Source organism: Barbus barbus (assembly GCF_936440315.1).
Source record: "Barbus barbus genome assembly, chromosome: 24".
Taxonomy (NCBI): domain Eukaryota; kingdom Metazoa; phylum Chordata; class Actinopteri; order Cypriniformes; family Cyprinidae; genus Barbus; species Barbus barbus.
Genome location: NC_136752.1, coordinates 28,522,871 through 28,534,012, shown reverse-complemented (window position 1 = coordinate 28,534,012; position 11,142 = coordinate 28,522,871). Strand labels below are relative to the sequence as shown.

The window sequence follows — 11,142 nt, the reverse complement described above, 5'->3', positions numbered from 1 at the left end:
AAAAACCCTAAAAAAACCTATTACAAATAAAATACAAACAGAAAGAGGTAAAACTTTGTGTAATGTGAATTTTAAACGTTGTGTAAAAAAATGCTGAAAAATAAAAATGTTAAAATATAAACTATATATTAAAATATAAAAAATATAAATGTTGTAGGGTCATTTCTTATGTTAACAAACTAAAGGCAAAATTAAAAGTCACTAAAAAAATACAGAAAGAGAATATTTGTATGATAATTGTATAAATTGTAATAATTTTTAAGAATGAAAATGTCAACATTATACAGATTCTATAACAAACATTATCCAACACTAAACTTAATGCATTCAAATATTATGAAACTATGACTTATGTACCAACAACCCATATTTGAATGCAAATCAGCTACTGATCTAAACATTCAAAAACATTAAATGACTTAATAACGAAGGTTATGTAGTGTATGCAAAATAAGACTGATTTGTCTGGGATGGACTGCTGTTGAGTGGAGCCCCATATAAAGCCCATGACTGCTGTTCACACTGTAGTTTAGAGTCATCTATAAGAGACCTTGTTTTCACATATAAGGGCAAGGCCACAGTCACAAATGTTATATCATGTCTTCATCTCTAAATGATTCATCTGTGACTAATGTGAGCTTTATTCATGATCTCACGAGCAGTGAATAGTGTAACGTTCACCAAAGTCAGGTGAGGTTTGACACTTCATGATTTCTTGTGTTTACAATAGAAAGCATAAGATAGATTTAGTTGTTAAAATGAGGTAAAGTGCAAGTTGAGGTGACTAACTTTACGTTCGCCTCTCCTGATCTTGTTTTATTGCCCCGGTAGAAGCATAAAATTATATTTAGATGTGTGTATGTGAGAGTCTGTCAGTGGAAAAACTGACGTCATGCGGTGTGATATTTAGAGGCCTGAAGAACAGGAAACGAACAACCACTTCCTCTTTTGCAGAGGTGTTTTGCTGAGGCCCTTTCTTCACAGTAGCATTCGTTTCATTATTCTCAATGACAATTCTCATTAGAGTCTCGTTACTGTAACACAGTCGTTTGCATTTCAATCAGCATCATTAAAGGCAGTGGGGATTCATTACAGCAACAATACATGGAAAAACAAATCAAATGTAAATGATATTTAAATATGCAAATATGTGTACACTACTGGTCAAACATTTGGAATGATTATGATTTTTTAATATTTCTGAAAAGTCTCATACTCACCTATGCTAAAAAAAACTAATATTATGAATTATTCAAAATAAAACATGCTGCTTTACATTACAATATTTTGTTTGTTTTTGAAAGATATCATGCAAGTATTATTAAAATGTGCATAATACATATCCTTATATTTATAATTAGATATCTTTATAATTATTCACAATAAAAAGTATATATTTTATGCTGATTTACATTATTATTATTCTATAATAAAGAATTTTTAATGTTTTTCAAAGACATCTTTTATGCTCACATTATCAGTTTTATGCTCACAAAAACATTTTATAATATTTTAATATATTTTATGCCGATTTACACATTGCATTATTAATAATAAAGATGTTTTTTAAATGTTTTTCAAAGATGCTAGTCGGACCACAAAAGCTGCATTTATTTTATTATAAAAATTTATGAATTTTTTTTTTAGATGTATTAAACTTTAAAAACATTAATAAAATTACTATTAATAAAACTGCATTACCGAAATTTAATTTTACATACATGCATACATAAATTGGAGATTAAATTAGTTTCATTGCCATGAATACAAATGACAACAAATACATTTTCTTTATCCAAATTTGATGACATTTTTATTTAATTTTATGTGGCAAAATGTGACCTAGGCATGTTTTTTTTTCTCCCTCCAACCATAAAAACTTTTGGACTGCTGATGATGGACCTGTACGCCTGATTAAAACTCATCTGGATCTGAATGAAGCTGAATCTTCTCTGAGATCTGAAGAGTATTTTTCTGCATCATTGCCTTCGTGATTCAGAGTCCATGAACATCTTGCTCAGCATAAGTGTTGTTCAGATGGTCATGAGCAAGACGCAAACCTGCTACACGTGACAGAGATGCTGTCAACAATCTCCCCACAAACCACGCTGTTATTACAGCCATCTGTCTGCTGTCTAAATCTATTTATACAGCCCACTGTGAAGCCACTCACGGTTTATAGTCAGAAAAGTCTTGATTTTATGCCTTTCATCTACTTTCAACGGCATTCCATGCATGATATTTCACAACAATTAAAAACAAAAACTACAAGTACAGTGTATAAGATGAAATACTAGAATAAAAGAAGTTAAATCATAGTTTTAATTCAGAAAAAAAAAATTTTTTTCATTGTTTTCTTATTTTTGACCATATTTATTGTACTCTTAACCAGTTTTGTCTTGTTAAAATAAAATAAAATATATATATAGATATGTAAACAGTATATCTATAAATAACAAATATCAATACATTATAATAATGATATTTTTTATATAAATAATAGAGGTAATATATAAATGACATTTAGATTTCTTGTTTTTAATTTTTTTTTAATTAACTGGACAAGAGAAAATCCACTTGTAACATCTCAAAAGCTGCTGAAAATGATTTGTAAAGAATCGAATATGAAATGTTCATCAGGCTGTGGTTCCTGGAAAGCATCAGGCTTGAGAAACACAGCGTTTGCGCTCCCTGCTGGTCACAATAAAGACCGACAGTCAGTTCACTGCACTTCCAGTCCTTTAATTCACAGCGATCACCTGTTGCATACACAATCAAACATGCTCAGGTAAAAACCTAGAAAATCGCTAATTTACACACTTATTATAAAATTTACTTGGACTTCTTAGTCTTTGAGAGTCTTCTTTTCCTTGGCCCTGATTGATATATAAAATATAAAATGCAATTAATATCAAACATGCATAACATGAAAACATATAGATTTGGGTTGAAATGCTTTCTGGTAAATCTCAATTTTACACAGTAAACAAAGCTTACTTATTCACCATCCTCTCTTTCCTCTCCCGGAGTCTTTTTTTCTTTGGTTTACCTTCTCTCTCAATTTTCAGAGCGATTCTGAAGTACTCTCTGTCTGCAAACAGAACACATATTTAACATATCATACAAACAAAACAAGGTTTACTTCATATCAGGAATCATCTGCAACATTAAACTCATAAAGCCTCCGTTTTCTTTCTACTAAGTGAACTGAAACTTTCTGCAAATCAGAAATAATAATCATGTACTTACTGTTTTCATCCATAAACCTCAAAACATCTCTCTTGATCATGAGAAGCTGGACGTTCTCGCGTGCGTCCTTCCGGCCGATGTAGGATCTGTAGTGTAAGGAAAGCCAGAGCGATCTCCTGACGTCCCACTCCTTCTTCACAGCATCCATGCAATTTCTGAATCAACATCACAAGAAACAAAAGCACTGCTTGTCATAAAAGTCACATTTATCATCAGAATTATGCGGTGACTTCCTAATGATTCCTTAGAAATGTATATAATGCGATTTATATAATGAACATAATTGTGCACATAACTTGTGTTTCCAACTCTTCTTGTTGGGTGGCCATCTGATCTTTTTATGAACGTGACAAAATATTATCAATAAGTTTACAATTTGAACAAGATATAACAGTGTAATGTATGTATTTTTGCATGTATGCGTTCCTTACTTTTATTATTATTATTATTATTATTATTACTACCGCTAATACTACTGAATAATGAGAGCTCAGACTATACTTTAAAAACAGTTCTATTATACAGTCCGATTTGGTTACAGCAGATCTAAAAAAAAAAAGTAAAAAAAACAAACAAAAAAAAACAGTCACATTCATAAAAAAAAAAAAAAAAAAATATTTTGGCACATTCATAAAAATCTAATTGTATATATATATATATATATATATATATATATATATATATATATATATATATATATATATATTGGTGCTGACAAATGATTATGCAATTATTTTAATTGCAATTAAAATCAAATTAATTGCATCCAAAATAAAAAAAATAAGTTTTTGCATACATAGTGTGTGTTCTGTGTATATTTATTACGTATATATAAATACAAAAATATATTTTATAGAAAATATGTTATATTTGTTAAATTTATTTAGATATAAAATAAAGAATATAAATATATACATGTAAATATTAAAAAATATTTACTGTGTGTGTGAGTATTTATATATACAGATATAACAACCTATTTATATATATATATAAATTGAGAAACTAATGGAATGCATAGTCGATATAAAAACTGGATGACGAGTAACTTCTTACTGCTAAACTCTGTTGTTCTGCACACTTGATCAACAAACTACAGTTGGTCCAAATGCAGCAGCTAGAGTCAGGAAGTACGTCCATATTAGCCCGGTTCTGTCAGCACTGCTCCCTATCAAACATCGTATAGATTTTAAAATCTTGTTAATTACTTATAAAGCCCTAAGCCTCAGTACTTGAGCGAGCTCTTATTACATTATAGTCCTCCACGTCTGCTGCGTTCTCAAAACGCTGGCCGTTTGATAATACCTAGAATATCAAAATCGACTGCGGGCGGCAGATCCTTTTCCTATTTAGCACCCAAACTCTGGAACAATCTATCTAATACTGTTCGGGAGGCAGACACACTCCCTTAGTATAAATCTAGATTAAAGACACATTTCTTTAGTCTTTTAACAAGGATTGTTAGGCTGCATTAATTAGATCAACAGGAACCGGGAACACTCCTCATAACACATGATGTACTCACTACATCATAAGAAGAATGGCATCTACGCTAATATTAGTCTGTTTCTTTCTAATTCTGTTTCTCAGTCCGTGTCAGGTTTCTCCATTTTTTGTTTTGGTTCCTTGCCGCTGTCGCCTCTGGCTTAATTAACGCGATTAAATTTTTAATCGATTGACAGCACTAATATATATATATATATATATATATATATATATAATTCAATAAATAATTAATATTTTCATAGTCATTAATATAATAGTTAATAAGATTACATTTTAATTTTTATTTATGTTTTATTTAGAATTTTATATTTATAAAAAAATACATAATTTTTTAGATACTTTTAAACTAATATGCAATTAACAATATATAAAAAAATAACAAATTAATATGCAATTAATGTCACACATATAAATATGTTAGAGATGTTGCTTAAAATGAATGCCACCATAATTGTTTGTTGTATACTTATATTTTTCACTCCTATTCTGAACACCATAAAATTTAAAAGATATTGTCGGTAGTTTACATAATTTATGAATTTAATAACAAAAAGAGACTCAGAAGCTGATGCAACTTATCTTTCTCTCATAAATGCAATTTTGATCCAGTGCAAATTATTTTATGTACTATATATGGTGTATTAATAATAACTAACTTATTTTTGAGTTCCTTCATTATTTTCCGAAGACACTTCCAAGCCTTCATGTCACATTTCCAGCTGGAAAACTCCAGAAGGTCCATGGAAACGGTGAGAGCTTCTTCTCGATCGTTCTTTTGCTCTGGAAAAGCAGCAGAAACTCATTTAAATCAAATTTACTGGTCAATTACTGGTCGGTCTTTATAAGAACATTGCAATGTCTAGAAATCCATCTAGTTTCCATACGTACTGGTGTGCAGCAGGAGCGAGCAGAGCTCCAGCATCAGCTCGTGACTCGGGACTAAAGAGTGCAGAATCTGAGCGACACAAACCACAACATGGGAGTCATTTTAATGAGAACCTTCATATATTCCTGATTGACTGAATGGTTTCATACCCTTAATGAGCTGATGAGTTTGGTTTGTGGGGCTTGGTGTCTCTTGAGGAACTGGTACAGATAAACATGAGCGTTGGGGTTCAAAGGGAACTCCTTGTTGTAAGCGTTATTCTCCAGAACCTGAAGAGCAGTCTCCTCATCCTCGTAAAACTCCAGCATCTGCAGCGGTCCACACACATAGACAGCAGGAGATCAAGACGAGTTAGTTTAAACAAAAACATAAATCCTGTCCACATCATTACTTTCTACACTACCTTTATTTTAAGGTTTAGGCTCTGTAAGATTGAAAAGACTCTGGAAGAAGAAAACTATTGGTCAACATTTTAGAAAAATTATCATTTTTTAATGCTTTTGGCAAAAAAGTCTCACCGAGGCTGCATTTATTTGCTTAAAACAAAATCCAGGGAATTGTTTGAAATATTACAATTTAAAAAAATATATATATATATTTCTGTGATGCAGCGCTGTATTTTCAGCATCATTCCTCCAGTCTTCAGTGTCACATGATCTTCAGAAATCATAATAATACACTGATTTACTGAAACATTTCTGATTATTATCAATGTTGAACACAGTTGTGCTGCACAATATTTTTGTGGAAACTGTGATAGATTTTATTTTTCAGGATTCACAGATCAATAGAAAGTTCAAAAGAGCAGCATTTATTTGAAATATAAATCTTTTGTAACATTATAAATATCTTTGTCACTTTTGATCAATTTAATGCATCCTAGCTGAATAAATGTTTTAATTTTTTTTTTTATAAAAACAAACAAAAATGTGAATAGTTTCCACAAAAATATTTTGCAGCACAAATGTTTTAAACATTGATAATAATCAGAAATGTTTCTTGAGTAAATCAGTATATTAGAATGATTTCTGAAGATCATGTGACACTGAAGACTGGAGGAATGATGCTGAAAATACAGCTTTGATCACAGAAATAAATTACATTTTAAAACCTGTTCAAATAAAAAACAGCTGTTTTAAATTGTAATAATATTTCAAAATTTTATACTGTATTTGATCAAATAAATTCAGCCTTGATGAGCAGAAGAGACGCCTTTCAGAAACATAAAAAAATCCCCAAACTTTTGAAGAAACAGAACATTAAAATAATCCATATAACATGTTCACTATTTTCCAAGTCTTTTAAAGTCACAACACTTTTGTGTAACAAAGAGACTAAAATATAAGCTATTATTCACTCACAAATCTGATTCGTGCATGCACATTCATTTAAATAGTGGTCGATATTGTTTTTTTGACAGCCGATGCCGATATCATGGAAAGCAGGGTGGCCAATATAAAGCCGATATAACTTTATTTATTTTAAACCATTTGAAAATGGATTTAAAAAATAAGTGTGTAAAATAAAGATAATTACACTTTAGACGACAAAGTATTTTTCGCAAATAAACATTTAATAAAAATATAATTAAAAAGGAAGTAAACACCGTAACCAACGGGGCACTTCAGTATTCTGGGAAGTTTGTGTGCATTTTCAAATAAAGCCAAGGTAACACTCATTTTACATACAGCACACAGTGAAAATGACATGATATGATGGTGGACAAATGCATAATGCGCAGCATAATTTTAAATCACGAGTTTAAAGTTTGTCGATCGCGCGTCTCCAGTGAAGCTGAACTCTCCTCCTGTCCGCATTCAAGTCACACGGACCAACCGTCACACAGAGATCACACGATCATGCAGGATACAAATACACACTTTATAAGATCTCACAGCTGGATTTGACTAGTCTGCAAGGTTTGTGAAATTAAATGTTCATTAGTCATTCAAAGATTTGTTTAAATGATATAAATGAGCATTTCCTGAATACTGAAGACAAACGAGAAAGTTTAACAGTTCTATGTGATTATTAGACAGACTTCTATCCGTATTAGACAGAGCTGTTAATTATGACAGCAAACAAGAGGGAGAATGTGCCCCTCTCAGCGCCGTCAAAATAAAAGTCCCACCTCAAACACGTCGGCCGATGCCAATATTTGAAAAATGCCAAATATCGGCCGATATATCGGTCAGCCACTACATTTAAACAACTTAAACTCGTTTATTACAGTATAAGACTCTACTGAATTACTCTCATCGTGCATTTGGTCTTTTTTAAGGCTTGCTTTGCATGAAGATTTCTTCAAACAAATCTCTTTTGAACAGCACAAAGGTGAGTAAATGACGACAGAACTGTCCCCTTGGTCTAAACAAACCTGAAACAAGTCAATTCACACAGGGTAAAATGTAATCTTACATGAATGTAACTCAACACGAAAGGATCCCAGACTCCGGGCTGACTGATGATCTCCTTCAGCGTCACAGAAGCTTGTCTGAAGTAGCTGTGAATCTCACGGTTGCTGCAGGCCTCCTCTAACACCGAAAGCATAGACAGAGAACCTAGTTTAAGACAGATGCAAGAAAAAAGATCCGGTCTAATGCAAAATTATTGATCTACCTACCGCTCTCAGATGCAGAGTGCTTCTTCTCACACCAGATAAGGTAATCTAGATAACCGCAGTAGGCGCGGATGAGCTTTTTTATCAGGGCCTGAGCGATCGACTGCTTGCCGTATCTCCAGCTGTCTGCGATGAACAGCTGCCGTTTGGCTTCATCCATCTGCTTGTTCAGCAGGAGATGAAAGCAATGCTCCAAACAGATCTACAACATGACAAGTTACATGACCTACTGATCAAATGCATAGCTACAAAGCAGCGTACATGATGCTAAAATGATGCTCTGGATGTTTATAATGCAATGCATACCTTTGAGTAGTGTCTGACACCAAAGTTTTTCAATTGTTCATAAAAAGCGTTGAAATCATCAGGGCTGGAATTTGGAACATGATGCAGAATTTCTATCCCTAAACGCCATGTGATCTGATGGAGAAAATCATGTAAACTGTTAGTGATTCGTTTTAAATTAGTTTGTTTCTGCATCAGATTTGGAGAAATGTGTCTCTGCATCAGTGTCTCAGCAATGGATGCTCTGCAGTGAATGGGTGCCGTCAGAATGAGAGCTGATAAAAACATCACAATAATCCACACCACTCCAGTCCATCAGTTAACATCTGGAGAAGACAAAAGCTTTTTTAACTTCAAACTAAAATACGAGTCCATGATTCATTATAACACTTCCTCCAGTGAAAAAGTGGTCTGGTCTGAATCAGGAGAGAAATCTGCACAGCTCAAGCAGCGTTTACAAGCCAAAACAGCTCTAAACAAATATGTGTGTGGATTTTCATGTGAGAGACAATAGGAGGACGTGTTAATAAGGACTCATATTTTAGTCAGAAGTTAAAAATGCCTTAATGGCTTCCAAACTGAGGAATAGCCTTCCTGATAACGTTCGGGGTTCAGACACACTCTCTCTGTTTAAATCTAGATTAAAGACACATCTCTTTAGCCAAGCATTCACCTAATGCATCTCATAACCTTGTGCTCCAGTTATATCTGATCAAATGCACATTATCATTTTTTACTTGGATTGAACATCACCTTTGTGTTAAAACAGCAGCTATGGATGTGGATTATTGTGATGTTTTTATCAGTTGTTTGGACTCTCATTCTGACGGCACCCATTCACTGCAGAGCATCCATTGCTGAGCAATTTTTCTATCAACTATTCCTTTAATGGTCTAGCATTTAGTCACCAGACATTTCTGTCTGAAGACATAATAAATATTGTTGTAAAAAACAGAAAATATATTAGTTTACATTTAGCAGACACTTGCAAATGAGGACAATGGAAGCAATCAAAATCAACAAAAGAGCAATGATATGCAAGTGCTGTGACAAGTCTCAGTTAGCCTTTTTTTAATTATATAATAAATAAAAAGAAATCAGATGGAATAGAAAAAGAAGTGTTAGAGGCCTTTTTTGCTTTTTGTTAACTGTATAATAAATAAAAGAAAACAAATAGATACAAAAAAATAGAGAAGCTATTCTTTAAAAAAATAAAGCTAAACCTTTATTCCAAAAAGGTTTGTATGTTTCACCTTTCTAACATTATATGACAGGCTATGATTTCTTTATATGCCAGAAAAGTGGACTGGTTTCATAATGCATAATTAACAAGTTGATTAGACAGTGTTCTACGGTCTGATATACCTCAGAAACTACTGCATGCAGTTCGGGAACAGCAACAGACTCCAGAGACTGAATGTAACAGCTATAATAGCTTGCAGCCTCCGGCCAGTCATGCCTCAGCATCGCTTCTCTGATCAGATGGAGACACTTTCTGGTGGACTTGAGGGCGCCGACCGCTGTGAGCAAACCTGAAAATAAACACACCTGCTTGAGTGAGTTCCCTAGACCGCATAAACGCTCAATAAATATGATGAGATATCATCAGGACATCACCTCTGGGGTCTGGATGAGACTGGTGGATTAAAAGGGCCTGTTTAATCGGTTCGAGATCTCTGCTCGCATCCTCCTGAGAAACCGCGGCCGCTGCTGCGATATTGAGCTCAGTTTCTATATCATCCATAGCGCACTGCTTCACAGACACTTGATTTCCTCTGGAAAGTATAACGAAGACCTTATGATTCAATTAAGTTATAAACAGCACTCAATAAACGCGGTTTGATTCGAGTGTAACTCTAAACATGTGAGCCAGCAGGGCTCTCCCTCACCGAAACAAGCGGAGAGCGTGAGCAGCTCACAGCGCCACCTGCAGCACGGGAGGACAACAGTCATATTTTATCATCGATATTACATAATCCGAATCGGAATCAGAATTAGTTTTATTCGCCAAGTGTGTGTAAACACACAAGTAATTTGTTGTGTTTTTCAGGAGCTCTTGGTACATGCATACATAAACGCCCCCCTACTGTTTTTCCCAAAATAACCACAAGATAAAGTCAAGATACATTTTTATTGTAACTATGTACTATATTGACAATCAAATCCAGATATATTTTAACTAGTTGGTTGAATAAAAATATTTGGACATTACATTTAAAAATGACTTCAAGTTAGCATTAGGTACCTTGGCACAAATCAAATTTTTGTTAAAAATCTAATAACATGAAAACTCTGGACATTTTTCATACTTGGTTCATAAATGGTCATTGTCACTAAAACTATGATAACTTTTCTGAACACATTACAAAAAAATGACACAATCCTTAAGGGGGGCGTTTCCCCCCACTCTACCCCTATGAGACCCTGGAGCACAAAACCAGTCATAAGGGTAAATTTTTTTTAAATTGAGATTTATACATCATCTGAAAGCTGAATAAATAAGTATTGATGCATGGTTTGTTAGGACAATATTTGGCTGAGATACAACTATTTGAAAATCTGGAATCTGAGGGTGCAAAAAAATCTAAATATTGAG

At 33.3% G+C, this 11,142-nt stretch overlaps 1 protein-coding gene across 7 annotated transcripts; it reads right to left on the bottom strand.

The window, feature by feature from the left end:
* Positions 1–2,508: 2,508 nt before the first annotated feature.
* On the bottom strand, positions 2,509–10,452 carry LOC306844094 (TATA box-binding protein-associated factor RNA polymerase I subunit A-like). Of its 7 annotated transcripts, none has more exons than XM_079375998.1 (12): positions 10,164–10,445; positions 9,912–10,078; positions 8,568–8,681; positions 8,265–8,463; positions 8,060–8,175; positions 5,791–5,949; positions 5,644–5,710; positions 5,412–5,535; positions 3,250–3,404; positions 3,006–3,091; positions 2,837–2,876; positions 2,509–2,759 (listed from the first exon to the last, which is right to left on the bottom strand). In XM_079375998.1, the coding sequence occupies exons 1-12, from the start codon at positions 10,288–10,290 to the stop codon at positions 2,554–2,556; spliced, it is 1,560 nt and encodes a 519-aa protein (XP_079232124.1). In that variant the 5' UTR covers positions 10,291–10,445; the 3' UTR covers positions 2,509–2,553. The 7 variants fall into 7 exon arrangements, with proteins under 7 accessions (XP_079232124.1, XP_079232125.1, XP_079232130.1 ...); XM_079375999.1 differs by having other exon boundaries at positions 2,537–2,694; positions 2,821–2,876; XM_079376004.1 differs by having other exon boundaries at positions 2,552–2,694; positions 2,821–2,876; positions 2,998–3,091; positions 10,164–10,452.
* Between the last annotated feature and the right edge of the window lie 690 nt (positions 10,453–11,142).

Coding starts and splice junctions, on each gene's coding strand:
- LOC306844094 (XM_079375998.1), bottom strand. CDS start 10,290: ATGGATGATATAGAAACTGAGCTCAATATCGCAGCAGCGGCCGCGGTT. Junction 8,176..8,264: donor GCACTCTGCATCTGAGAGCG/GTAGGTAGATCA, acceptor TTTCGGTGTTAG/AGGAGGCCTGCAGCAACCGT. Junction 2,877..3,005: donor GGGAGAGGAAAGAGAGGATG/GTGAATAAGTAA, acceptor TATATCAATCAG/GGCCAAGGAAAAGAAGACTC.